This window comes from Panulirus ornatus, chromosome 1 (genome assembly GCF_036320965.1).
Source record: "Panulirus ornatus isolate Po-2019 chromosome 1, ASM3632096v1, whole genome shotgun sequence".
NCBI lineage: Eukaryota > Metazoa > Arthropoda > Malacostraca > Decapoda > Palinuridae > Panulirus > Panulirus ornatus.
Genome location: NC_092224.1, coordinates 89,120,104 through 89,144,501, shown reverse-complemented (window position 1 = coordinate 89,144,501; position 24,398 = coordinate 89,120,104). Strand labels below are relative to the sequence as shown.

Genomic DNA, 24,398 nt, shown 5'->3' with positions numbered 1-24,398 from the left:
AGAGAGACATGGTATACTTTGCAGTGCCATACAGAGTGAGTGAAAATTGTGTTGTAAAGTATAAGGTCTGTGAACTGTAGAAAGTGCTGTGAGAATGTTAGTATTTAGGTTCAATATATGTGTTGGAAGTGGAGTGGAAGAGGAGAAGGGAGAAAGACCAGACTGGGGATGGAAGGATGGTGTAAAAAATATTTTGAGTGGTAGGGGCCTGAACATGGAGGAGGGTGAAAGGTGTGCACAGGATTGAATGCATTGGAGTGATGTGATATTTAGGGGGTGACATGCTGTCAGTGGACTGGAGAAACCATGGAAATGTCTGTGAGACCTGTTCATGGATAGAAGGCCGTAGTTTTGGTGCCTTGCACATGACAATTAGAAAGTAGATGAGAGAGAATGTGGCCTGATATCATCTCTTCCTAGTGCAATCTTGCTAATGCAGGACATGACTGACAAATATGGATTAAAATGAAAGAAGGTACAGTATAGTGCAGATATAACAGAAAAGGAAGAATATCTGAATGGAGCTGTTTAGGTGATGAAGATACTTGGATCCTTAGGAAAATATTTAAAAAAAAAATGTACCATGAATGTGAATACAAAAGAAAGGGCTGAAAGACAGCATAATTCTGCCAACCCAGTCCTAAGAATGAAACATGGACAGTGGAATAAATCAAACAGTTCAAGCATTCAGGTTGCTGAAACAAGCTATATAAGGAGTGCTTGTGATGTTAACGGCTGACATTGAATAAGAACTGCCAAAATGTACAGATGTGGGAAATTGGAGAGAGGAAAAGACATAGGGCATAGAGTCACAGGGTGAGATGTGAAAAATACCTTGGGGCAGTCTAATTATGATGGAAGGTTACATGATCCTGGGTTGGTAAAGGAAATATATAGGAGCAAGGTAGAGAAAAATAGAGTGATAGGAAGCCATCTGGAAGCCTGCTGTATGTGTGTGTGTGTGTGTGTGTGTGTATGGAGGGGGATGAACTTAGAGTGACAGAGCATATTAGGGGGATGTTTGTATAGGACCACCTGGAAATATATCTGCTGTGGTGCCCTACCTCAAAAGGGACTTTCTATGAGCAAAGGTGCTGAGATTTAGTTAGGTAGAGGCTACATGACTAGGAGATGCTTTATACTATAAAAATGACAGAAGAATAATGCTATATTTTTTCCCCAGAAATGGACAGTCTCTGCATTTATGTTAAAGAAAGTTAGGGTCTATTGATATATTGTAGATCAGTCTGTACATTGATGCTCATGCAGAACTGAAGCACTTCTTAAATATCCCTTTTCCCCATAGGATTTATTGGCAAGGGAGTGACGCGGCACATGAATCGGGCTTGGAATTATGTTATGAAAGGCATAGTGGGTACATTACTACTTACCACTGTGTTTCCCATAACATGTCTACTGGTATCAATGGGTTCAATGGCAATTGCTATTGCTGCTCCTTTATGGTAAGTACACTGCAATATTAATGTCAGAACCAGATTGATAAAAAATGAAATCCTTGAAGGACAATAGTGCTGATATTTTTTTTTCAAGATTTGTTGAAATACTTTTTTTTTTTTATTGAATTTTCATCTTCCCCCCTGTAAATTTGTACATTTTTGTTTGCTATGTCCTGGGGAGAATGATTGAGGAGAGATTTACAAGGAGGGTATATGCATCAGAAATGAAGGAAACAAGGAAAAAGGGGAGATTGAATTGGAGAGGGAAAGACATAGTGAAAAGGTCATGAGTGCTTGTAGTTTGAACATGCAAGACGGTGTAAGGCATTTATGAGAAAGAGTGAATTAGAGCATTGTGGTATGCAGGGAGTATTAAGCTGTCAGTGGATTGAACCAGGACATGTGAAGTGGTCAGGGGAATTCATGAAAAGTTCTGTGGGGCATAGTTTGGATTGGGTTTGTGGTTTCAGTGCATTGAACATGTCAGCTTAAGACTGGTTGTGAGTGAATGAGGTCATATCTTCATTTGTTACTGATGCTACCTCACTGATGTCTCTAGCTGTCATGTGTAATTTATCTATTTTTGGGATTGGGATTGGGTTTGTGGTTTCAGTGCATTGAACATGTCAGCTTAAGACTGGTTGTGAGTGAATGAGGTCATATCTTCATTTGTTACTGATGCTACCTCACTGAAGTCTTTAGCTGTCATGTGTAATGTATCTATTTTTTCATATATTTTGCTTGATCACCATTTCCTGTTTTAGCGAGGTAGTGCCAGGAAATAGACGAAGAAAGATACAAGTGTCGAGGACCTTAAAAGCGCAGAGGTAGCAGTGAGGCAGGGCTTCATTAATCTCTGTGAGTGCAGGTGGGCACTAATTATGTGACCTGGTGGATAGCTCTTAATAATAATTTCAGTTAACAGTTTGTCACATTTGAAATGGCCAAAGGGCATATTTACCTTATGACCAAATGTGCCGGAGATGAAACATGATGAATGTGATAGACTGTTTACTGAAATGATTATTAAGTATCCACCAGAATAACCCTGTCCACACACAATGTAAGGAGAGGAAAGTCAGATGTTAGGTCACATAATTAGTGCCCTCCTGCATTCCATGGGGATTAATGAAGCCCTTCTTCACTGCTATCTCTGTACTTTTAAGGACCTCAACACTTATATCTCCCTCACTCTGTTTGAGGGTGTATTAATTGGAAGTACTTACTGTTTTTATTTTCTCTTTCCAGCAGTGATTGTGCATATATATCTTCACAGTGGAGAGAAGGTTTTGCATATGCATATATATATATATATATATATATATATCCTCTGTTCTTAATGCTACCTCGCTATCGCGGGAAATGGCGAATAGTATGAAGGAAAGAAAGATATACATAAACACCAATACACATACAAATACATACGTACATATACATATATATTTATACATAAACATTACACAGACATATACTGTACACACATGTACATACTCATACTTGCTTGCCTTCAGTCCATTTCTACTGCCACCCTGCCTCAAAGGAAACAGCACAGAAAACAGACAAAAAATGGCCACATTTGTTCACACTCAGTCTGTAGCTGTAATGTGTAATGCACCAAAACCACAGCTCCCTATTCACCACATCCAGGCCCCACAGACCTTTCCATGATTTACTCCAGATGTTTCATATGCCTTAGTTTAGTCCACAGACAGCATGTCAACCCCAGTATACCACATCGTTCTAATTCATGCTATTCCTTGCACCCCTTTCACCCTCCTGCATGATCAGGCCCTGATCACTCAAAATCTTTTTCACTCCATCCTTCCACTTCCTATTTGGTCTTCCACTTCACCTTGTTCCCTCCACCTCTTACTCAACCTTTCCTCAGTCATTCTCTCCATATGTCCAAACCATTCTAATAGATATTTGTAATAATATTACAAGAAATTTTGCATCCACAGGGTACCTGCGTGTGTCCTCCTTACACATATTGTATGCATATTATTATATGATCTGGATTCTCCAACTGGAATGAGGAAATGGAGTCCAGTTCTTCAAGCGATAGGATTACATCTTATTGTTCTTGGAGTCTTGCAGTCGATTACTGCTTTTTTGACAGCAACCATTGCTTGTCCAGTTTTAGCTGCCAGTATTTTATTATGTAAGTATATTGTCTTTGTTGTTTGTAAGTATGGAAATAGGTTATTCATGGTGTTGTGATATTGATTAAATCTGCTGCATGTGTGAGGTGTGGCTTGTTATCTTATGAATATAGATAATCTGTATAAGATACTTGCTTGATTTTTTTGTACTCTCTTTTTTGGTCATGATGCTTACCTTTTTGCATCCTTTTAAGGCTCATTTAGACAAGAATATTTGTAAGGTGCCAAGTTTTGTGTTCATTAGCCCATGAAAGGTAAAGAAACTCTTTTGGCCACCATATGTGAATACCACTGGTCTGCTATTACCTGCTACATTTTAACCATTTCACTACAGTTGTATTTCTTTCCCAAGATGGAAAGTGGATTAGAAACCTTGCTGATTTTTCTCACATTTTTTCAGTGTTCAGTATTTCATTGTACAGCACATTGTAGTCTGTTAGATTTTCATTACTAACAGTTATTTAGATATCTGGGAGTGGATCTGTCAGCGGATGGAACCATGGAAGCGGAAGTGGATCATAGGGTGGGGGAGGGGGCGAAAATTTTGGGAGCCTTGAAAAATGTGTGGAAGTCGAGAACATTATCTCGGAAAGCAAAAATGGGTATGTTTGAAGGAATAGTGGTTCCAACAATGTTGTATGGTTGCGAGGCGTGGGCTATGGATAGAGTTGTGCGCAGGAGGATGGATGTGCTGGAAATGAGATGTTTGAGGACAATGTGTGGTGTGAGGTGGTTTGATCGAGTAAGTAACGTAAGGGTAAGAGAGATGTGTGGAAATAAAAAGAGCGTGGTTGAGAGAGCAGAAGAGGGTGTTTTGAAATGGTTTGGGCACATGGAGAGAATGAGTGAGGAAAGATTGACCAAGAGGATATATGTGTCGGAGGTGGAGGGAACGAGGAGAAGAGGGAGACCAAATTGGAGGTGGAAAGATGGAGTGAAAAAGATTTTGTGTGATCGGGGCCTGAACATGCAGGAGGGTGAAAGGAGGGCAAGGAATAGAGTGAATTGGAGCGATGTGGTATACAGGGGTTGACGTGCTGTCAGTGGATTGAATCAAGGCATGTGAAGCGTCTGGGGTAAACCATGGAAAGCTGTGTAGGTATGTATATTTGCGTGTGTGGACGTGTGTATGTACGTGTGTATGGGGGTTGGGCCATTTCTTTCGTCTGTTTCCTCGCGCTACCTCGCAAACGCGGGAGACAGCGACAAAGTATAAAAAAAAAAAAAAAAAAAAAAAAAAAAAATTTCTAGATTGTGTTTATGTACATTGCTCTGAGTAGAGTACATGAGTAAGTTAATCAAACCATGGTGCATTACTGGGACAAGACAGAGTATGAAAATTTTCAAGTATGCATTGGTGTTAGTGTGTGAATATCATTATCATGAAAACTTTTTTATCCTGTGTGTGTTGGTGCTAAATCAACAAAAATATTGGACAGTTTGTCATGGTAAGCAAACTGATAAATTCATATTCACTTTAGGAATGTGATTTCCTATTTGCAATTATATACAGGAGGGGAAATCTACACTTATGGAGCCCCATCTCATAGACTTTCTTTTGTATTGTCCAATCTTTAAGATCTCTTTTATACTGGTGTGAATTTATATTTTCTTCTCACAATGTCTTACAGTTATTATCCATTCTGTTGTAATGGAAACGTTTCTTCACATCTTTTGTAGACTGAATACTTGCTTACTTGCAATTATATACAGGAGGGGAAATCTACACTTATGGAGCCCCACCTCATAGACTTTCTTTTGTATTGTCCAATCTTTAAGATCTCTTTTATACTGGTGTGAATTTATATTTTCTTCTCACAATGTCTTACAGTTATTATCCATTCTGTTGTAATGGAAACGTTTCTTCACATCTTTTGTAGACTGAATACTGCTTACTTTTCTATAGCTTCTCATTAACCCGTCATTTCCGATTTTGATGAATTATTCAATATTGATTCATCTATTGAAAAACTTATTACCATGTCTCACTGATTCCTTCTTTCTTTCCTTTTATTTATTTATTTTATCTCTTTATTTATTTGCTATTTTCATTTGCTATTAGTCTCATTCTGTTAGAAGCTTTGTTGTTTGCCTCTGAATTTTCTTTGGCTGATCAATTGTCCTTTCAAGTGGGATAAGGGTAACCAGACTTTTCCCGCACATCCTGTAAATATGATATTTGCTGTAACTACTGCATGACCCTCACCATGTCCCTGTACTTAAAGTAAATTTTTTTGCTGATTGATAGAGAATTTACTTCATTAACAATCCTTGATGTAGTGTTTTGGGATTAGCTTGGGTACTTTGTCAATTCTCAAGTAACCTTTCTTGTGTTGATTCCTGTAATTTGTCTATTCAAGATGGTAGTCAGAATTAAGCTTCCTTTCACTTTGTCCCATAGTTATCAACTTACATTTAGTTAGTTTAAATTTTGTTACCAGTGTATCTGACTAAAGCTGAAGCATTTAGGTTTTTGGATATTATCACATTCCTGCAGACTCTCAACATATGTCATAATCTTAGCATCATCCCCATACATGTTAAGATATGATCTCCATCCTTCTAGCAAGTTGTTTACATATACTGATAATAGCAGTGACCCTAAGGCCAATCCCTGTAGGATGTTACTGTGTACTTTTACCCAGTTTAAGGAGGCTCCTTTGACTTGTATTCTTTGTTAATACCCATGTTTGGATAATTTTTTCTCCACTTAATGAGTCCTTTTCTTATTTATGTATCTATCTGTCTGTCTATATCTCTGATGCTTGCTTCACTTAGGAACTTCCTCACGGGGGTGGCCAAGGGAAAAAGATTCTCCTTAGCTGGTGAACTCCAGTGCTGCTTTTTAGCTTTTAATGCTTCAGCCTTAACAGGCCACTGGCAGAAGGCAACTCTAGCATAGTGTTTTCAGAGGTTTCTTCCTGTTGTTCCCACTGACTACTTCTACCTAATGTGTCTACCTCATGTTCCTGCCTGTTGTTCCAACCTATTACTTTTATATAATGCTCCACCTGATGTACCTATCTACTACTTCTACCTGATTTTTTTCACCTAATGCTTTCACCTAATGTTCCTTCCTTCTATCTATTGCTCCTACCATTTTGCCAAAAGGCAGGGCTTGCACATAGTCCTACCTACAGGAAAATCTAGAGTTATGGAGAATGAGTTGTGTGAGTTAAGTGTTGTCACATGTTATGTGTGATAAGGAGAGATTGTATGTTCATGAACAAAATGCCAGCAGTCCACATATGGGTGAGGCAGAAAGAAATGACAGCTACCTGAGTTAGGGGAGTCTAAATTGGCAACCACTAAAGTACAGACTTACTTCATAGATGTCACTAAACTTCTCTATATCCAGGCTGCCTAGCAATTTCCTATGCCTACCTTTATTTCCAGTTTTTGATTAGAACCTTAGGGGTGGCAGTGTCATATATGTCTTATCATTCTAAAAAACAATTTACCCACCTGTTACTTTTGGTAAACGAATGATCACTCTGTTACAGAAATCAGGGGGATTTATGATGTATGATATCTTCACTTTAAATCTGTCTGTTACAGAAATCAGGGGGATTTATAATGCATGACATCTTCACTTTAAATCTGTATCTTTTCTCAGTTTAATATTCCTCTCCAAATGAGCTTTACAACAATGCAGAGGGCTGACAGTCATAAAGGTAAACACATGATAAGGAAAATTGTTTGATTTCAGAATTCATTTTTCTCTTTGTAATTTATGTCTTATCTGCAGATGGAGTAATTCGCCGAGGGTTAAGACATGTTTGGGATACGGTAATGTTTCATGCAGTAATAAAAAAACGTGGTCGGATTCCAGCTTCTGATAGTTTCCTGGTGAAGCGCATTGCAGGACCCGGCTTGCATAATAACTTTTACTATCAGGTTTGTTTACTCATCTTTTTCTTAGAGTGAGAGAGCCCAGCTACTTTAGAAATAATAGTAATGCAATATCCCAGTGATATCCTATTATATAACTATGTCCCTAAATGCAGGTTTACCTCGTAATAACCTATTTGTACTTGACTGGGAGGGAGTGCTAAACTTGTGGGGCCCATCTTTTGAACTCTCTCTGATCATACACATTCTTTTTCTTTTGCTTCTGCATACTCTCAGTAGTTCTAATGTCACTTAGTTTCTTCCATTCATTATTTACTCAGATACTAAAATAGCACATCCTTGCATCTTTTTAACAACTTTCCTGCTTATCTTTTTGTTATGGCCTTTGGTTGCTCTGTCTTTGCATCTCACAAAGAATTGTTCACTAACATCATCAGACTGGTTCAGAAACATGTGGGGTATGATCAAGTAACCCCTTGCTTTTCTCCCTTCCGTGTTGGAGATGTATATGGCTTTTAGTCTCACACTGTACCAGAGTCTCCTAAGCCTGGTATAGTACCCTCTTTGTTGGCCTCCTCTGAACCTTCACAGTTAGTTCTTCGTGCAAATTTGGGAAGTATTTTCTTGTTTTGGTTTGATGATTTATTCTGTGAATAGTTTGCTGAACATTTTATACTATTTGTACTTAAATGTGAAGCTTATACACAAAATGTTTGGTTATTCAACTTCCAGGTAATTGATTTTCCAATGGTCTCTCTGGATTTATCCAAATCTAGCAGCAACCAGTTATCCATTGAAAGTCTGGTTATCCAACCTTTAAACTCTTAAGTAGAAGTCTTACAATCTTTCATCAGGTACCCACCAGAATTGCTGCTCTTCAAGCATTTGTACTTACTTTCGTTAACATTGCTAGTCCCTCATTGTATTTCTCGGTGGTTGCTTTCATTGATATTGGACTTTATGAGACCGAAATATCATTCTGTTACAGTATCAGCTTCTACAGTGGAAGTGCTGCAGCAGTTTTGTTAAGAAGTATTACACAGAAATAGAAGTCTGTAGTGTAAAATATTAGGCAGAAAATTAACAATGTAAGTTTAGGGCTAGACTATGCCATGAGTTTGATGTAGGTGAGGCAGCTGTAGTGGAGACTTCACTTTACATGACTCTATGGTGCAATACCTTAAGAGGAACTTTATTACCTGTTTTGATAAGTTTATAAACAGCACAGTATTACAAAATTAATTAATGTTCATTTTTCTGTTTTATGTCTTTGATATTGTTTTCATACAGTGTTATTAAAAACATCTAGATACTTGACTTCTCCATTATCTGATTTGCTGCAGGTCCTGGTTTGATTGGATATTTGGATTTTTACTGTATTTGCCATCAGAAGGTTGTTTCCCTAACAATTTTCCTGAGATAGAGATCTGGTCGCAAGTTAGGCACAATGTCAATACCCATACCTCTCTTACTCACAGATTCCTGTAACTTATACCCTGCTAGATTGAGACATTCTTCCACTGTCTCCCATCCTCATTACTCTACATTTACTGTGATTGGATTCCATGAATAATGCATCAGACCAATTTTGGAGTTTGTAGAGGCCCTCTTGTAAGTTTGTCAGAGTAAGTGGGGATGCGAAATATTAAAGTGAGTAGTAGTCCTTATTTAGGCACCGGAAATTTTCAAAACATTACTGGGGATGTGCTATTTTTCATTATCAGATTAGTAAGGATAGAAAATTGACCGAGCAGAACTCATCCATGGTTATCAATCACTAATTGTTCTTGTCACTTAGATACACCTTAGCAGAAAGATGGAATCAAGGTTCCAATATATGGCCTGTTCTAGGGTATGAAAATGCACTGTATAAAAAGAACATGACCATTTAATGAAAAAAGATTCACTATTCACATCAAAAGAACAGAAAAGCAACATGCATGAAATAAAGTAAGGAAAATGAATGGATGCATGCCAGAGGCTTAAGAAAGTTCCTTACCCATCCTGCCAGACACAAAAATGCACAGAACTCATGCATGCACTAGTATTTACAGTGCAGCCAGTCATTTCTCCTAGAATTTGATAATGACATGCTTGGAGCAGTTTTCCGGGCTGCTCAGTATGAGGTATCACTTACATGCACAGTATCTCCTTAATGATCTTCCTTGGGTGGACTCCAAGGAGTTATTCCTACCCTGAAGCTTAGTTAACCCTTAAATGACTTTCCAAAGCCATTGACATCCAGCAGACTTTTTGTACTTTTAACAGCTTTTGGAGGCTTTTCCATCATGAGGAATGTGATGGAAAACTTTTGCTCTTCTCAGAACTCCTACGACCACTAATGTATGTGCACAATCAGTGACCTACTGGTTGCATATACACGGTGACCCTGCAGAAAATATTGTTGGATAATGCAAGTGATGAGAAGAAACATTTACAGATTTCATTAGTTTGTGAGGAAAGGGAAAAAGAATAACATGAGAAATGTGAAGAAATAACTGTTTCATTAGCAAACAACCACAGGTTTACCTCTTATCCCCTACTACTTCCAACATACTGTAAACCTACTGCTAACCCCAAGATCCTTGCATCTACCTCCCTCATCCCTACATCCATGTATGAAGGAATGAATCTTAGTGAAATCACATAACCTGAGCACAGACCCACCTTTACTGGGAACCACTTACCCTCCTTCTTCTTACTTTCACCTATACCCTACTCCCCACGGAAAAAATACTTACTGCATTAAATAACTTTCACATGCCCCATGTATTTGTAACAGTTTCCACAAAGCATCTATTTGAACACCATTGAATGCTTTCTCCAGATTTATAAATATCACTCATAATTCAATCTCTTCCTCTACGTAATTCTCACACAAAGTTTTGCATGCTATTTCTGTTTTAATAAGGTAGTGTCCAGGATAGACAACTAAAGGCTAGAGGAAAAGTTCTCTCCGAACTCCTTCTTCTGTATGAGGTTTTAGAAAAAGATACTATGGGAGAGATGGAGTAAGCGAACACCTCTTTTTTTTATATAGTTGCTCTTCATTTGTATAGATACCCTTTGACTTCATACATCCAACTAATTTTTGTTTGCTTTCCTAACTTATACTCTCCAACATTTACAGATATGTTGTGAGCAAGCATTAGCTGCTTTTGAATCCAGATTGGAAATGGATGAGTTAGCAGTGTACCAGCGGGAGATGGAAGCAATTATTCAGAAACCACTTTGTGCTTACACGTGAGTTGTTAATCAGCTTTTTATTATTTTCATGGTTTTAAGTTTTTTTATATTCGCCATTTCCCACATTAGCGAGGCAGCATTAAAAACAGAGGACTGAGCCTAAGAGGGAAAATCCTCATTTTGCCCCATTCTCTGTTCCTTCTCTTGGAAAAAGTTTTGAATTTATATACTTTTATTTCAAAATTATCATCTTTCAACATCATACCAGTTTAAAGACACACATTGCTGCTTATCATAAGATTCCTTCTTGATTTGGATTTATAGCAATTTGTCATTTCCTACTTCCATTTTAAATAGCAAATGAATCATGTTAGGTTATCTCATCCAAACAGCTTAATTCTATCCATATGTGCTTCTGCTCTTACTGTGACTGAGGTAATCGCACAGCACCCAACCTGTCATTATTATGCCATTTAGAAGAATTGTTAAGGTGGCACATTCTGTGCTGGTTGATATTACCATGCATTTAAGAATGTACTTTTATAAGGAAATGATCAATGAAATATTTACAGTTACATGAGACCTAAATAAGAAGTTGCAATTTAGGTTTGGTCACCATACTTAAAGAAACATAAAGTTACAATACAGAGATTCCAGAGGAGTGCAACAAATATGGTACTAGAAACAAGAGAGATGAATTGCAAGGATAGATGAATGCTATAGACCTCCCTGTCATGGAAGAGAGAAAAATAACGGGAAGTATTGATTACAATTTTTAGGTTTCTAAATATGTTTGACAGTGTCATTAATTCAAAGTTTTCTGAAAGATCTCCAAAAGAGCAACTAAAGTTCATAGCAAGCATTCAAGTGAAAAACTTGTTAGAAAAGATGTAAAGCTCCACTTCTGTCATAGCAGAGCTATAGATGAATGGAACAAGTTAACTAATGAAACTGTGAATACAGACTATATATAGAAGTTCACAAAGTAGAATACAAATAGGTGGTTCACACTGATTAAGGGAGACTCTGATAATTATTTGCATGAGCAAATTACCTGAAAAGTTTGCAGTTTTTGTTGAAAGTGCAGAAACACACCAAATATCAACATGAAGACTAATAGTTATTAATGACAAGAACCGGCGCTCCATATATGTTTCTTTCTTTACACGTGAAATAGTTAATTCAGAGAGGAATCTTTCAAATCTTTTAGCAGATATATGACACATCCCCTTTTTCATCTTACATCACTTTAGAAAACTATCTGACTGATTCATGGTGGAAAACATAATTCTCTTGACTGTGATGCATGTAGGAGGATGTTGATACTGAATACTAATTCAACTATGGTGCTACTTACTGAAAAGTTTTTTCTTTATTATATTTTGTCACTGTCTCCCGCATTAGCGAGGTAGCGCAAGGAAACAGACGAAAGAATGGCCCAACCCACCCTCATACACATGTATATACATACACGTCCACACACGCACATATACATACCTTTTTTTTTTTCTTTTTTTTGGCGCTGTCTCCCGCGTTTGCGAGGTAGCGCAAGGAAACAGACGAAAGAAATGGCCCAACCCACCCCCATACACATGTATATACATACGTCCACACACGCAAATATACATACCTACACAGCTTTCCATGGTTTACCCCAGACGCTTCACATGCCCCGATTCAATCCACTGACAGCATGTCAACCCCGGTATACCACATCGCTCCAATTCACTCTATTCCTTGCCCTCCTTTCAGCCTCCTGCATGTTCAGGCCCCGATCACACAAAATCTTTTTCACTTCATCTTTCCACCTCCAATTTGGTCTCCCTCTTCTCCTCGTTCCCTCCACCTCCGACACATATATCCTCTTGGTCAATCTTTCCTCACTCATTCTCTCCATGTGCCCAAACCATTTCAAAACACCCTCTTCTGCTCTCTCAACCACGCTCTTTTTATTTCCACACATCTCTCTTACCCTTACGTTACTTACTCGATCAAACCACCTCACACCACACATTGTCCTCAAACATCTCATTTCCAGCACATCCATCCTCCTGCGCACAACTCTATCCATAGCCCACGCCTCGCAACCATACAACATTGTTGGAACCACTATTCCTTCAAACATACCCATTTTTGCTTTCCGAGATAAAGTTCTCGACTTCCACACATTCTTCAAGGCTCCCAGAATTTTCGCCCCCTCCCCCACCCTATGATCCACTTCCGCTTCCATGGTTCCATCCGCTGCCAGATCCACTCCCAGATATCTAAAACACTTCACTTCCTCCAGTTTTTCTCCATTCAAACTCACCTCCCAATTGACATACCTATACATCTTAATGTATACATATATATACACACACAGACATATACATATATACACATGTACATAATTCATACTGTCTGCCCTTTTTCATTCCTGTCACCACGCCACCACACATGAAATGACAACCCCCTCCCCCCACATGTGCGCGAAGTAGTGCTAGGAAAAGACAACAAAGGCCACATTTGTTCACACTCAATCTCTTGCTGTCATGTATAATGCACCGAAACTAAAGCTCCCATTCCACATCCAGGCCCCACACAACTTTCCATGGTTTACCCCATACGCTTCACGTGCCCTGGTTCAGTCCATTGACAGCACTTCGACCCCAGTATACCACATCGTTCCAGTTCACTCTATTCCTTGCATGCCTTTCACCCTCCTGCATGTTCAAGCCCCGATCACTCAAAATCTTTTCCACTCCATCTTTCTACCTCCAATTTGGTCTCCCACTTCTCCTCATTCTCTCCACTTCTGACACATATATCCTCTTTGTCAATCTTTCCTCACTCATTCTCTCCATGTGACCAAACCATTTCAAAACACCCTCTTCTGCTCTCTCAACCACACTCTTTTTATTACCACACATCTCTCTTACCCTTTCATTACTCACTCGATCAAACCACCTCACACCACATATTGTCCTCAAACATCTCATTTCCAGCACATCCATTCTCCTCCGCACAACTCTACCTATAGCCTATGCCTCGCAACCATATAACATTATTGGAACCGCTATTCCTTCAAACATACCCATTTTTGCTTTCCAAGATAACGTTCTCGACTTCCATATATTCTTCAACGCTCCCAGAACTTTCGCCCCCTCCCCCACCCTATGATTTACTTCTGCTTCCATGGTTCCATCCACTGCCAAATCCACTCCCAGATATCTAAAACACTTCACTTCCTCCAGTTTTTCTCCATTCAAGACTTACCTCCCAATTGACTTGAAAAGGTTTCACGTGTCGTAGAAGGCGACTAAAGGTGACGGGAGTGGGGGCCAGAAACCCACCCCTCCTTGTATTTTAACTTTCTAAAAGGGGAAATAGAAGAAGGAGTCACGCGAGGAGTGCTCATCCTCCTCGAAGGCTCAGATTGGGGTGTCTAAATGTGTGTTGATGTAACCATGATGAGAAAAAAGGAGAGATAGTTAGTATGTTTGAGGAAAGGAACCTGGATGTTTTGGCTCTGAGTGAAACGAAGCTCAAGGGTAAAGGGGAAGAGTGGTTTGGGAATGTCTTGGGAGTAAAGTCAGGGGTTAGTGAGAGGACAAGAGCAAGGGAAGGAGTAGCACTACTCCTGAATCAGGAGTTGTGGGAGTATGTGATAGAGTGTGAGAAAGTAAATTCTAGATTGATATGGGTAAAACTGAAAGTTGATGGAGAGAGATGGGTGATTATTGGTGCATATGCACCTGGGCATGAGAAGAAAGATCATGAGAGGCAAGTGTTTTGGGAGCAGTTGATTGAGTGTGTTAGTGGTTTTGATGCAAAAGACCGGGTTATAGTGATGGGTGATTTGAATGCAAAGGTGAGTAATGTGGCAGTTCAGGGAATAATTGGTATACATGGAGTGTTCAGTGTTGTAAATGGAAATGGTGAAGAGCTTGTAGATTTATGTGCTGAAAAAGGACTGGTGATTAGGAATACCTGGTTTAAAAAGCGAGATATACATAAGTATACGTATGTAAGTAGGAGAGATGGCCAGAGAGCGTTATTGGATTACGTGTTAATTGATAGGCGCACGAAAGAGAGACTTTTGGATGTTAATGTGCTGAGAGGTGCAACTGGAGGGATGTCTGATCATTATCTTGTGGGGGCGAAGGTGAAGATTTGTGGGGGTTTTCAGAAAAGAAGAGAGAATGTTGGGGTGAAGAGAGTGGTGAGAGTAAGTGAGCTTGGGAAGGAGACTTGTGTGAGGAAGTACCAGGAGAGACTGAGTACAGAATGGAAAAGGTGAGAACAAAGGAGGAAAGGGGAGAGGGGAAGGAATGGGATGTATTTAGGGAAGCAGTGATGGCTTGCGCAAAAGATGCTTGTGGCATGAGAAGCGTGGGAGGTGGGTTGATTAGAAAAGGTAGTGAGTGGTGGGATGAAGAAGTAAGATTATTAGTGAAAGAGAAGAGAGAGGCATTTGGATGATTTTTGCAGGGAAAAAATGCAAATGAGTGGAAGAGGTATGAAAGAAAGAGGCAGGAGGTCAAGAGAAAGGTGCAAGAGATGAAAAAGAGGGCAAATGAGAGTTGGGGTGAGAGAGTATCATTAAATTTCAGGGAGAATAAAAAGATGTTTTGGAAGGAGGTAAATAAAGTGTGTAAGACAAGGGAGCAAATGGGAACTTCAGTGAAGGGGGCTGATGGGGAGGTGATAACAAGTAGTGGTGATGTGAGAAGGAGATGGAGCGAGTATTTTGAAGGTTTGTTGAATGTGTTTGATGATTGAGTGGCAGATATAGGGTGTTTTGGTCGAGGTGGTGTGCAAAGTGAGAGGGTTAGGGAAAATGATTTGGTAAATACAGAAGAGGTAGTAAAAGCTTTACGGAAGATGAAAGCCGGCAAGGCAGCAGGTTTGAATGGTATTGCAGTGGAATGTATTAAAAAATGGGGGCAACTGTATTGTTGACTGGTTGGTAAGGTTATTTAATGTATGTATGATTCATGGTGAGGTGCCTGAGGATTGGCGGAATGCTTGCATAGTGCCATTGTACAAAGGCAAAGGGGATAAGAGTATTCCTGGTAAATTATATGGGAGGGTATTGATTGAGAGGGTGAAGGCATGTACAGAGCATCAGATTGGGGAAGAGCAGTGTGGTTTCAGAAGTGGTAGAGGATGTGTGGATCAGGTGTTTCCTTTGAAGAATGTATGTGAGAAATACTTAGAAAAACAAATGGATTTGTATATAGCATTTATGGATCAGGAGAAGGCATATGATAGAGTTGATAGAGATGCTCTGTGGAAGGTTTTAAGAATATATGGTGTGGGAGGCAAGTTGTTAGAAGCAGTGAAAAGTTTTTATCGAGGATGTAAGGCATGTGTACGTGTTGGAAGAGAGGAAAGTGATTGGTTCTCAGTGAATGTAGGTTTGCGGCAGGGGTGTGTGATGTCTCCATGGTTGTTTAATTTGTTTATGGATGGGGTTGTTAGGGAGGTGAATGCAAGAGTTTTGGAAAGAGGGGCAAGTATGCAGTCTGTTGTGGATGAGAGAGCTTGGGAAGTGAGTCAGTTGTTGTTCGCTGATGATACAGCGCTGGTGGCTGATTCATGTAAGAAACTGCAGAAGGTGGTGACTGAGTTTGGTAAAGTGTGTGAAAGAAGAAAGTTAAGAGTAAATGTGAATAAGAGCAAGGTTATTAGGTACAGTAGGGTTGAGGGTCAAGTCAATTGGGAGGTAAGTTTGAATGGAGAAAAACTGGAGGAAGTAAAGTGCTTTAGATATCTGGGAGTGGATCTGGCAGCGGATGGAACCATGGAAGTGGAAGTGAATCATAGGGTGGGGGAGGGGGCGAAAATTCTGGGAGCATTGAAGAATCTTTGGAAATCGAGAACATTATCTCGAAAAGCAAAAATGGGTATGTTTGAAGGAATAGTGGTTCCAACAATGTTGTATGGTTGTGAGGCGTGGGCTATGGATAGAGTTGTGCGCAGGAGGGTGGATGTGCTGGAAATGAGATGTTTGAGGACAATATGTGGTGTGAGGTGGTTTTATCGAGTAAGTAATGTAATGGTAAGAGAGATGTGTGGAAATAAAAAGAGTGTGGTTGAGAGAGCAGAAGAGGGTGTTTTGAAATGGTTTGGTCACATGGAGAGAATGAGTGAGGAAAGATTGACAAAGAGGATATATGTGTCAGAGGTGGAGGGAATGAGGAGAAGTGGGAGACCAAATTTTAGGCGGAAAGATGGAGTGAAAAAGATTTTGAGTGATCAGGGCCTGCAGGAGGGTAAAAGGAGGGCAAGGAATAGAGTGAATTGGATCGATGTGGTATACCGGGGTTGACGTGCTGTCAGTGGATTGAATCAGGCCATGTGAAGCGTCTGGGGTAAACCATGGAGAGTTGTGTGGGGCCTGGATGTGGAAAGAGAGCTGTGGTTTCGGTGCATTTTTACATGACAGCTAGAGACTGGTGAACGCATGGGGCCTTTGATGTCTTTTCCTAGCGCTACCTCACACACATGAGGGGGGAGGGGATGTTATTCCATGTGTGTCGGGGTGGCAATGGGAAAAAATAAAGGTAGACAGTATGAATTATGTACATGTGTATATATGTATATGTCTGTGTGTGTATATATATGTGTATATTGAGATGTATAGATATGTATATTTGCGTGTGTGGACGTGTATGTATATACATGTGTATGGGGGTGGGTTGGGCCATTTCTTTCGTCTGTTTCCTTGCGCTACCTCGCAAATGCGGGAGACAGCGACAAAGCAAAAATATATATATATATATATATATATATATATATATATATATATATATATATATATATATATATATATATATATATATTTTTTATTTTTTTATTATACTTTGTCGCTGTCTCCCGCGTTTGTGAGGTAGCGCAAGGAAATAGACGAACGAAATGGCCCAACCCCCCCATACACATGTATATACATACGTCCACACACGCAAATATACATACCTACACAGCTTTCCATGGTTTACCCCAGACGCTTCACATGCCTTGATTCAATCCACTGACAGCACGTCAACCCCGGTATACCACATCGCTCCAATTCACTCTATTCCTTGCCCTCCTTTCACCCTCCTGCATGTTCAGGCCCCGATCACACAAAATCTTTTTCACTCCATCTTTCCACCTCCAATTTGGTCTCCCTCTTCTCCTTGTTCCCTCCACCTCCGACACATATATCCTCTTGGTCAATCTTTCCTCACTCATTCTCTCCATGTGCCCAAACCACTTCAAAACACCCTCTTCTGCTCTCTCAACCACGCTCTTTTTATTTCCACACATCTCTCTTACCCTTACGTTACTTACTCGATCAAACCACCTCACACCACACATTGTCCTCAAACATCTCATTTCCAGCACATCCATCCTCCTGCGCACAACTCTATCCATAGCCCACGCCTCGCAACCATACAACAATGTTGGAACCACTATTCCTTCAAACATACCCATTTTTGCTTTCCGAGATAATGTTCTCGACTTCCACACATTCTTCAAGGCCCCCAGAATTTTCGCCCCCTCCCCCACCCTATGATCCACTTCCGCTTCCATGGTTCCATCCGCTGACAGATCCACTCCCAGATATCTAAAACACTTCACTTCCTCCAGTTTTTCTCCATTCAAACTCACCTCCCAATTGACTTGACCCTCAACCCTACTGTACCTAATAACCTTGCTCTTATTCACATTTACTCTTAACTTTCTTCTTCCACACACTTTACCAAACTCAGTCACCAGCTTCTGCAGTTTCTCACATGAATCAGCCACCAGCGCTGTATCATCAGCGAACAACAACTGACTCACTTCCCAAGCTCTCTCATCCCCAACAGACTTCATACTTGCCCCTCTTTCCAAAACTCTTGCATTTACCTCCCTAACAACCCCATCCATAAACAAATTAAACAACCATGGAGACATCACACACCCCTGCCGCAAACCTACATTCACTGAGAACCAATCACTTTCCTCTCTTCCTACACGTACACATGCCTTACATCCTCGATAAAAACTTTTCACTGCTTCTAACAACTTTCCTCCCACACCATATATTCTTAATACCTTCCACAGAGCATCTCTATCAACTCTATCATATGCCTTCTCCAGATCCATAAATGCTACATACAAATCCATTTGCTTTTCTAAGTATTTCTCACATACATTCTTCAAAGCAAACACCTGATCCACACATCCTCTACCACTTCTGAAACCACACTGCTCTTCCCCAATCTGATGCTCTGTACATGCCTTCACCCTCTCAATCAATACCCTCCCATATAATTTACCAGGAATACTCAACAAACTTATACCTCTGTAATTTGAGCACTCACTCTTATCCCCTTTGCCTTTGTACAATGGCACTATGCACGCATTCCGCCAATCCTCAGGCACCTCACCATGAGTCATACATACATTAAATAACCTTACCAACCAGTCCACAATACAGTCACCCCCTTTTTTAATAAATTCCACTGCAATACCATCCAAACCTGCTGCCTTGACGGCTTTCATCTTACGCAAAGCTTTCACTACCTCTTCTCTGTTTACCAAATCATTTTCCCTAACCCTCTCACTTTGCACACCACCTCGACCAAAACACCCTATATCTATATATATATATATATATATATATATATATATATATATATATATATATATATATATATATATATATATATCTGAAGCCTGTTCCCTTCTGGAACTCCTTCTAGGGGGTGGCCACAGAAATAGTCTCCATAACAAGTGAACTCCAACACCTCTTCTTAGCCTTTAGTTCCTCACTCCTAACAGGTCACTCGCAGAGGGCAAGTCTAGTGCAGTGTTTGCAGAGGCTCGTTCTTAATGTTCCTACTGACTGCTTCATGTAAAGCTCCTCCCTGATGTTCCTAGCTACTGTTTCTACCTAATGCTTCTAACAACTTCTTCTATTTATTGCTCCTACCATTTTACCAAAAGACAGGGCTAGCACACAGTGCTAACCACAGGAAAATCTAGAGTTACGAAGAATGAGCTGCGTGACTTAAATGTTGTGTAATGTAATATATAAGGAGAGATTGTATGTTTGTGGTTAGAATGCCAGTCATCCACATGTTGATGAGGCAGAAAGAATCCCAAATACTTAAATTTTCTAACTACTTTTATCAGTTCATCACTCATCCTAGCCTTGCATTTCAGTTCATTGAATTTAATGATTACAAGGTGAGAAGGTCATAATGTAAGATCTGTTTGTATGGTAAAGAACAGGTTGTTGTGGATGAGTTTAAATACTTGCGAGTTCAGTAGAATTTAGTGAGGATGGTAATAGGCAGGTAGAAATTGAAAGTAAAGTCCTAGAAAGGAGATAAATAAATCTGAAAAGAATGATGAGAGGAAGGAGAAATGGGGAGAAAATGGGAGGCATGGTCACTGGCATTTGGCACGTTCAAAATAATTTTTTTTCCAAACGTGATTCAGTAACATTTAGGCAGGAGTATTAGGTAGAACATTAAGTAGAAGTAGTAGGTTGGAGCATAAGGTAGAAGTATTCAGTATGAACATGAGACAGGAGCCTCTGCAAACATAGCACTAGAGTTGCCCTCTGCCAGTGGCCTGTTAAGGGTGAGGCAATAAAGAATAAGACACAACACTGGATGTCCCTAGTTATGGAGACTATTGATGCAGCCATCCCATGAGGGAATTTCAATTGGAACAGGCATCAGAGTTATAGATAGATTCAGTAACAAAGGGGAATGTGTGCATACCCAAATTGAGGATGGAAGAGAGTTTTCAAATCAAAGTAGCACAGAAAAGAAGAGAGCATTAGCTTAGGAGATGGTGCCATTTAGAACAGTACTTAACTGCTAGTTACTCTGCCTAAGCTTAGGAAAAAACCCAAAAACCCAGGAAATAGGTTGTGCTCATGATTATCCTTATACCATGTGTAACTGCAACCCATATGACATTTTCTTTATGTGTACTCATATCCCATTTGGTGATCTTAGAAAGGATTAAGATTAAGAAAAATATTACCCATACTTTTCCCAAACTGATTGGTTCATAAACTTGGGAAAAATATTTTGCATCTCTTTGAAAGGTTTTAACAAAAGTCTTTCGTTACATTAAGAACTCTTTCAAGTATGAAAACTAAATTTTCACAGAAGTGGATTAAATTGGTGTACTTAGTCGTATTTGAATCAGATTACTTCCAAAATAACAGCTGAATTCACTATATTAGCCTGAATGAAATGGTGCTTTCAAAAAGAAAGACTTCTCCTTTCCTAATGTTCACAACAAAAGGAGAAATCACTTCCTAAATTTTTCTGCAAAAGGAGATGATACCTTTAACCATTTGAATATAAAGTGGGTAGTTCTGAGGTGAAAGGACCAGCCCTTGACAACGCTAAGGATGAATTGTTGCAAGAATCAATAAGGCAAGTTATTCTGAAGAAGGGTGAAATTTTATCAGAGATCTCAGAGAAGGACCCTCCTGGAGCAGTCTAAACTAAACTACAATCTGTTGTTTACAATTGTGCTTGGTTTATGACAGATTTAGCATCAAGTTCTAGCTAAACTTGGCATTCACTGATTGGTAACCAATAAATAAGAAACTTGCTTGGGCTGTGTGCAAACAGCCTACTCCATGGAAACCCTTCATCGCGTTAATGAAAGTCAGCTGCTCTATCATCATCACCACAGGTACTCATGTAGATGGTCATCTTAGAGGCATCTAAAAGATGGACTAGAGTTGCACTCCATGAAACTTTGGATAGTCATGGGGAATAATGTGGGCCCCTTGCTAAATATTTTTGAAAACTTAACAAAGTTTGCCAATGTTTTAACTCAGCTAGGACTGATACCTGTGAAAAAATACTCTATAGTAGGGCAGCTATCTTCTTGCAAGTACATACAATGAGATTTTGCCATGAGACAGGACCATCACTTAGTGTTCATCATCTATCCTAGCTCATTGACAGTGCAATCGTTTTCTGTTTCTATTAACATTGCATAGCAACCTGTCTTTTATTCATCTGGAACAGTTTTGAGACATTTGTCCATTCTTTTTTGAATGTTTTCATAACTTTTTTGCATAGTTATAACTTCACTGAGCAAAACTTTGAAAAGCCTGTCCCTCTTTCTTGTTGGGCTCTTTAACAGTGTTTTATTGATACTTTTTTTTTATCTTCCTTGGAATTTTTTTACCATTGATTTATGAAGTTTTTAATTCTAGGATGTTTTCTGTAATTCATTTGATCTGCTGCCATGCAAAAGTACCATGTATCTTTCCCTTCTGTGTAGACTCTATCATTTAGTGCAGTTGCTGGAAATAAAAAGAAATATAATTTCTTTTTGAAATAAAGCTTTCATGAGTTAGGTTTCATTTGTGGAACAGATCCTCTTGCTCACTTACAGTGGGAATTCTGTATGTCCGGCAGCATGCTGCAATTATAGAAGTTAGATCACATAATTTAACACCTCACTTACTCTATGGAACTGAGAGTTGAAGAATGCAACTTGTACTTGCTGTCTTTGTGTTTAGTGATATCTTAGTTGTATCTGTTCCAGGTGATGATTTTCGTCTACCAGTAACAAACATTGGGTACTAAAATGTTGTCCCAGGAAGAAAAGGCCCATCTTTTTGCTTGGAAGCGAGAAAATGTGTCTACAAGTGAGATTTCAAGTCATACTGGCAAGGCTGAGTTAACAAAATCTGGATGCTTTTGTTTCTTCTTTCTAAGGTCATCCCTCCTGAAAAGCTGGAACTGGTCTAATTAGGAAGACCAATAAGGCAAGTGGTAGCTTGAAGCAGCATGAGGTGATGAAAAGCCCATCTCTTTCAGGTTATCAGGCATCTTACTGACCTTTCTAGGTCAACTAGACCCACCTTTTTTTTTTAAAGAAATAATGTTAGAAAAAGATATGTCCAGATGGTGAATTTGGCCTTACCAGTATGTCTTAAAATCCAAGTAAGAATATGTGTGTGTACAAAGGTTACAACTTTGTTAACTTTTCTTATGAATGTTTTGTTATAGACTAGATTGTCCTCATTTTTTTTTCTTTTACATATTTTCACTTGCTATTTTTTACACAAATACATTTAATCAGAGTCACTGTTGAAAATTTGTGGTCATGGCTCAGAATTTCTTGCACTGACATCATTAAGACTTCCAAGTCCAGAACCAGATGGTACATGAAAAGTTGATTGGCCCGTAAATGACGTGTAGCTGTTTTTAGGCCCTGATCTGGAATGAGATCAAAGAATGAGTCTCTGCTGCTGTTCACATATAATGGGCTCTCAGTCTCTTTAAATATTCACAGTAAAACTGCATGTGCACATCTGAAGAATTCAACATTTTTCTTCTTTTCTTGTGGTTCCTCATCCTCTTCTTTTTCAAATTCTACATCTACAGACAAAATACTTGGAGAAAAAATGAGAGCAGTTTTGTCTACAGTGTCCAACAAGAGCTTCAGCAATTGATGAGGATCAACACTTTTAAGTTCCATCCATGTACTTGCTCAGTTGACATCACAGACCTCATGTTGTATGACTTGATATTTGCCAAATTTCTTCATCTTTTTATGTGCTTCTCTTCATCATCACCGCCCTTCAGTACCACTATGACTTCATCCAACAACTTCTGTTGACAGTACTTCTTGTAGACCATTATGATACCCTGATCCATTGGTTGGATTTGCAAGGTTGTATTGATTGGTAAAGTAAAGCACCTGATTTTGCCATCACAACCACAAAATGTTTCAATGTCATGATGTGGGGAGTGTAATCCTGGATAGAATTGCCTTGATGTCTTCAGATATGAGCTTCAAGACTTTAATTTGTTGTCTCCTCACCTCAGGATGATGGCAAAACAAGTCTATCATGATGGCTTGTGTAAACACTGCATTAGCAGGGTTGTGAATCAGCGCAAGAAGTTTGTATGTGCAGTCTTCAAAATTTATGGGTGTTATGCTGTACCTACAGTTACAAACTTCAGGCAATTGCTGCCATCAGCATTTGCCCAGAGAAGAGCAGAAAATCGTTCCTTGCTCCTCATTCTGCTTAGTTTAGTCCCTTTAGTCCCTGCTTGCTTTCTGGTAAAGACATCCAGCAGAGCCCATATTCATTGGCATTATATTCCTGTCACATTCATTGTCTGTCAGAATGATAATACACTTTCAATGTCACCACTTACAACCTCGCTACAGTTTTTCTTTTGAAGTGTTTTTCCTTTTCTGATAACACCACAGCCATCCATCTTTGGCAACAAAACTTTGAATACCTAAATTGTAGCAAGTCTTTCAGTAAGAAACTGAAGCTCAACCCCACAAACAACTAATACGACTTGCATGCTGCTGTACACACCACCTCCAAACAGTCTTTTCTAACTGTGTATCCTTCTGTTGTTTCAGAGTCATTCTTGTTGACAATGCCTGCACAGTACTGTCATCACTAACATCAAATTTCAGAGTATATTGCTTCATTTTGTCCTTGTTTTTATGGAATAAGATATTGTTTAGGTGTGCTGAACTCCTCCACAGTCCTTGCTCCTGCCATGCCAATTTCAATTTTTTCAATATTTTTAATTTATCTGCAACATTTATGAACACGTTTCCTTTCTTTTTTTTATACCGAATCTTCTCTCTTTGGACACATTCTGGAAACTCTGTATGGTATTGAATATTAGAATAATGAAAAAGTTTGTGTAACATTTCCTCAGGCCTCTACACTACTCAGCATATAAACACAATCTGATACCATGGA

At 39.3% G+C, this 24,398-nt stretch overlaps 1 protein-coding gene across 1 annotated transcript in view; it reads left to right on the top strand.

Moving 5' to 3' along the window:
- The window catches only part of LOC139750355 (uncharacterized), a 722,120-nt gene that overhangs the window by 650,629 nt on the left and 47,093 nt on the right, over positions 1-24,398 (top strand). Inside the window, exons 18-21 of the mRNA XM_071665103.1 lie at positions 1,307-1,463; positions 3,419-3,618; positions 7,368-7,516; positions 10,602-10,714. Of these exons, the coding sequence (XP_071521204.1) occupies positions 1,307-1,463; positions 3,419-3,618; positions 7,368-7,516; positions 10,602-10,714 (619 nt within the window). The remainder of the gene's footprint in view (positions 1-1,306; positions 1,464-3,418; positions 3,619-7,367; positions 7,517-10,601; positions 10,715-24,398) is intronic.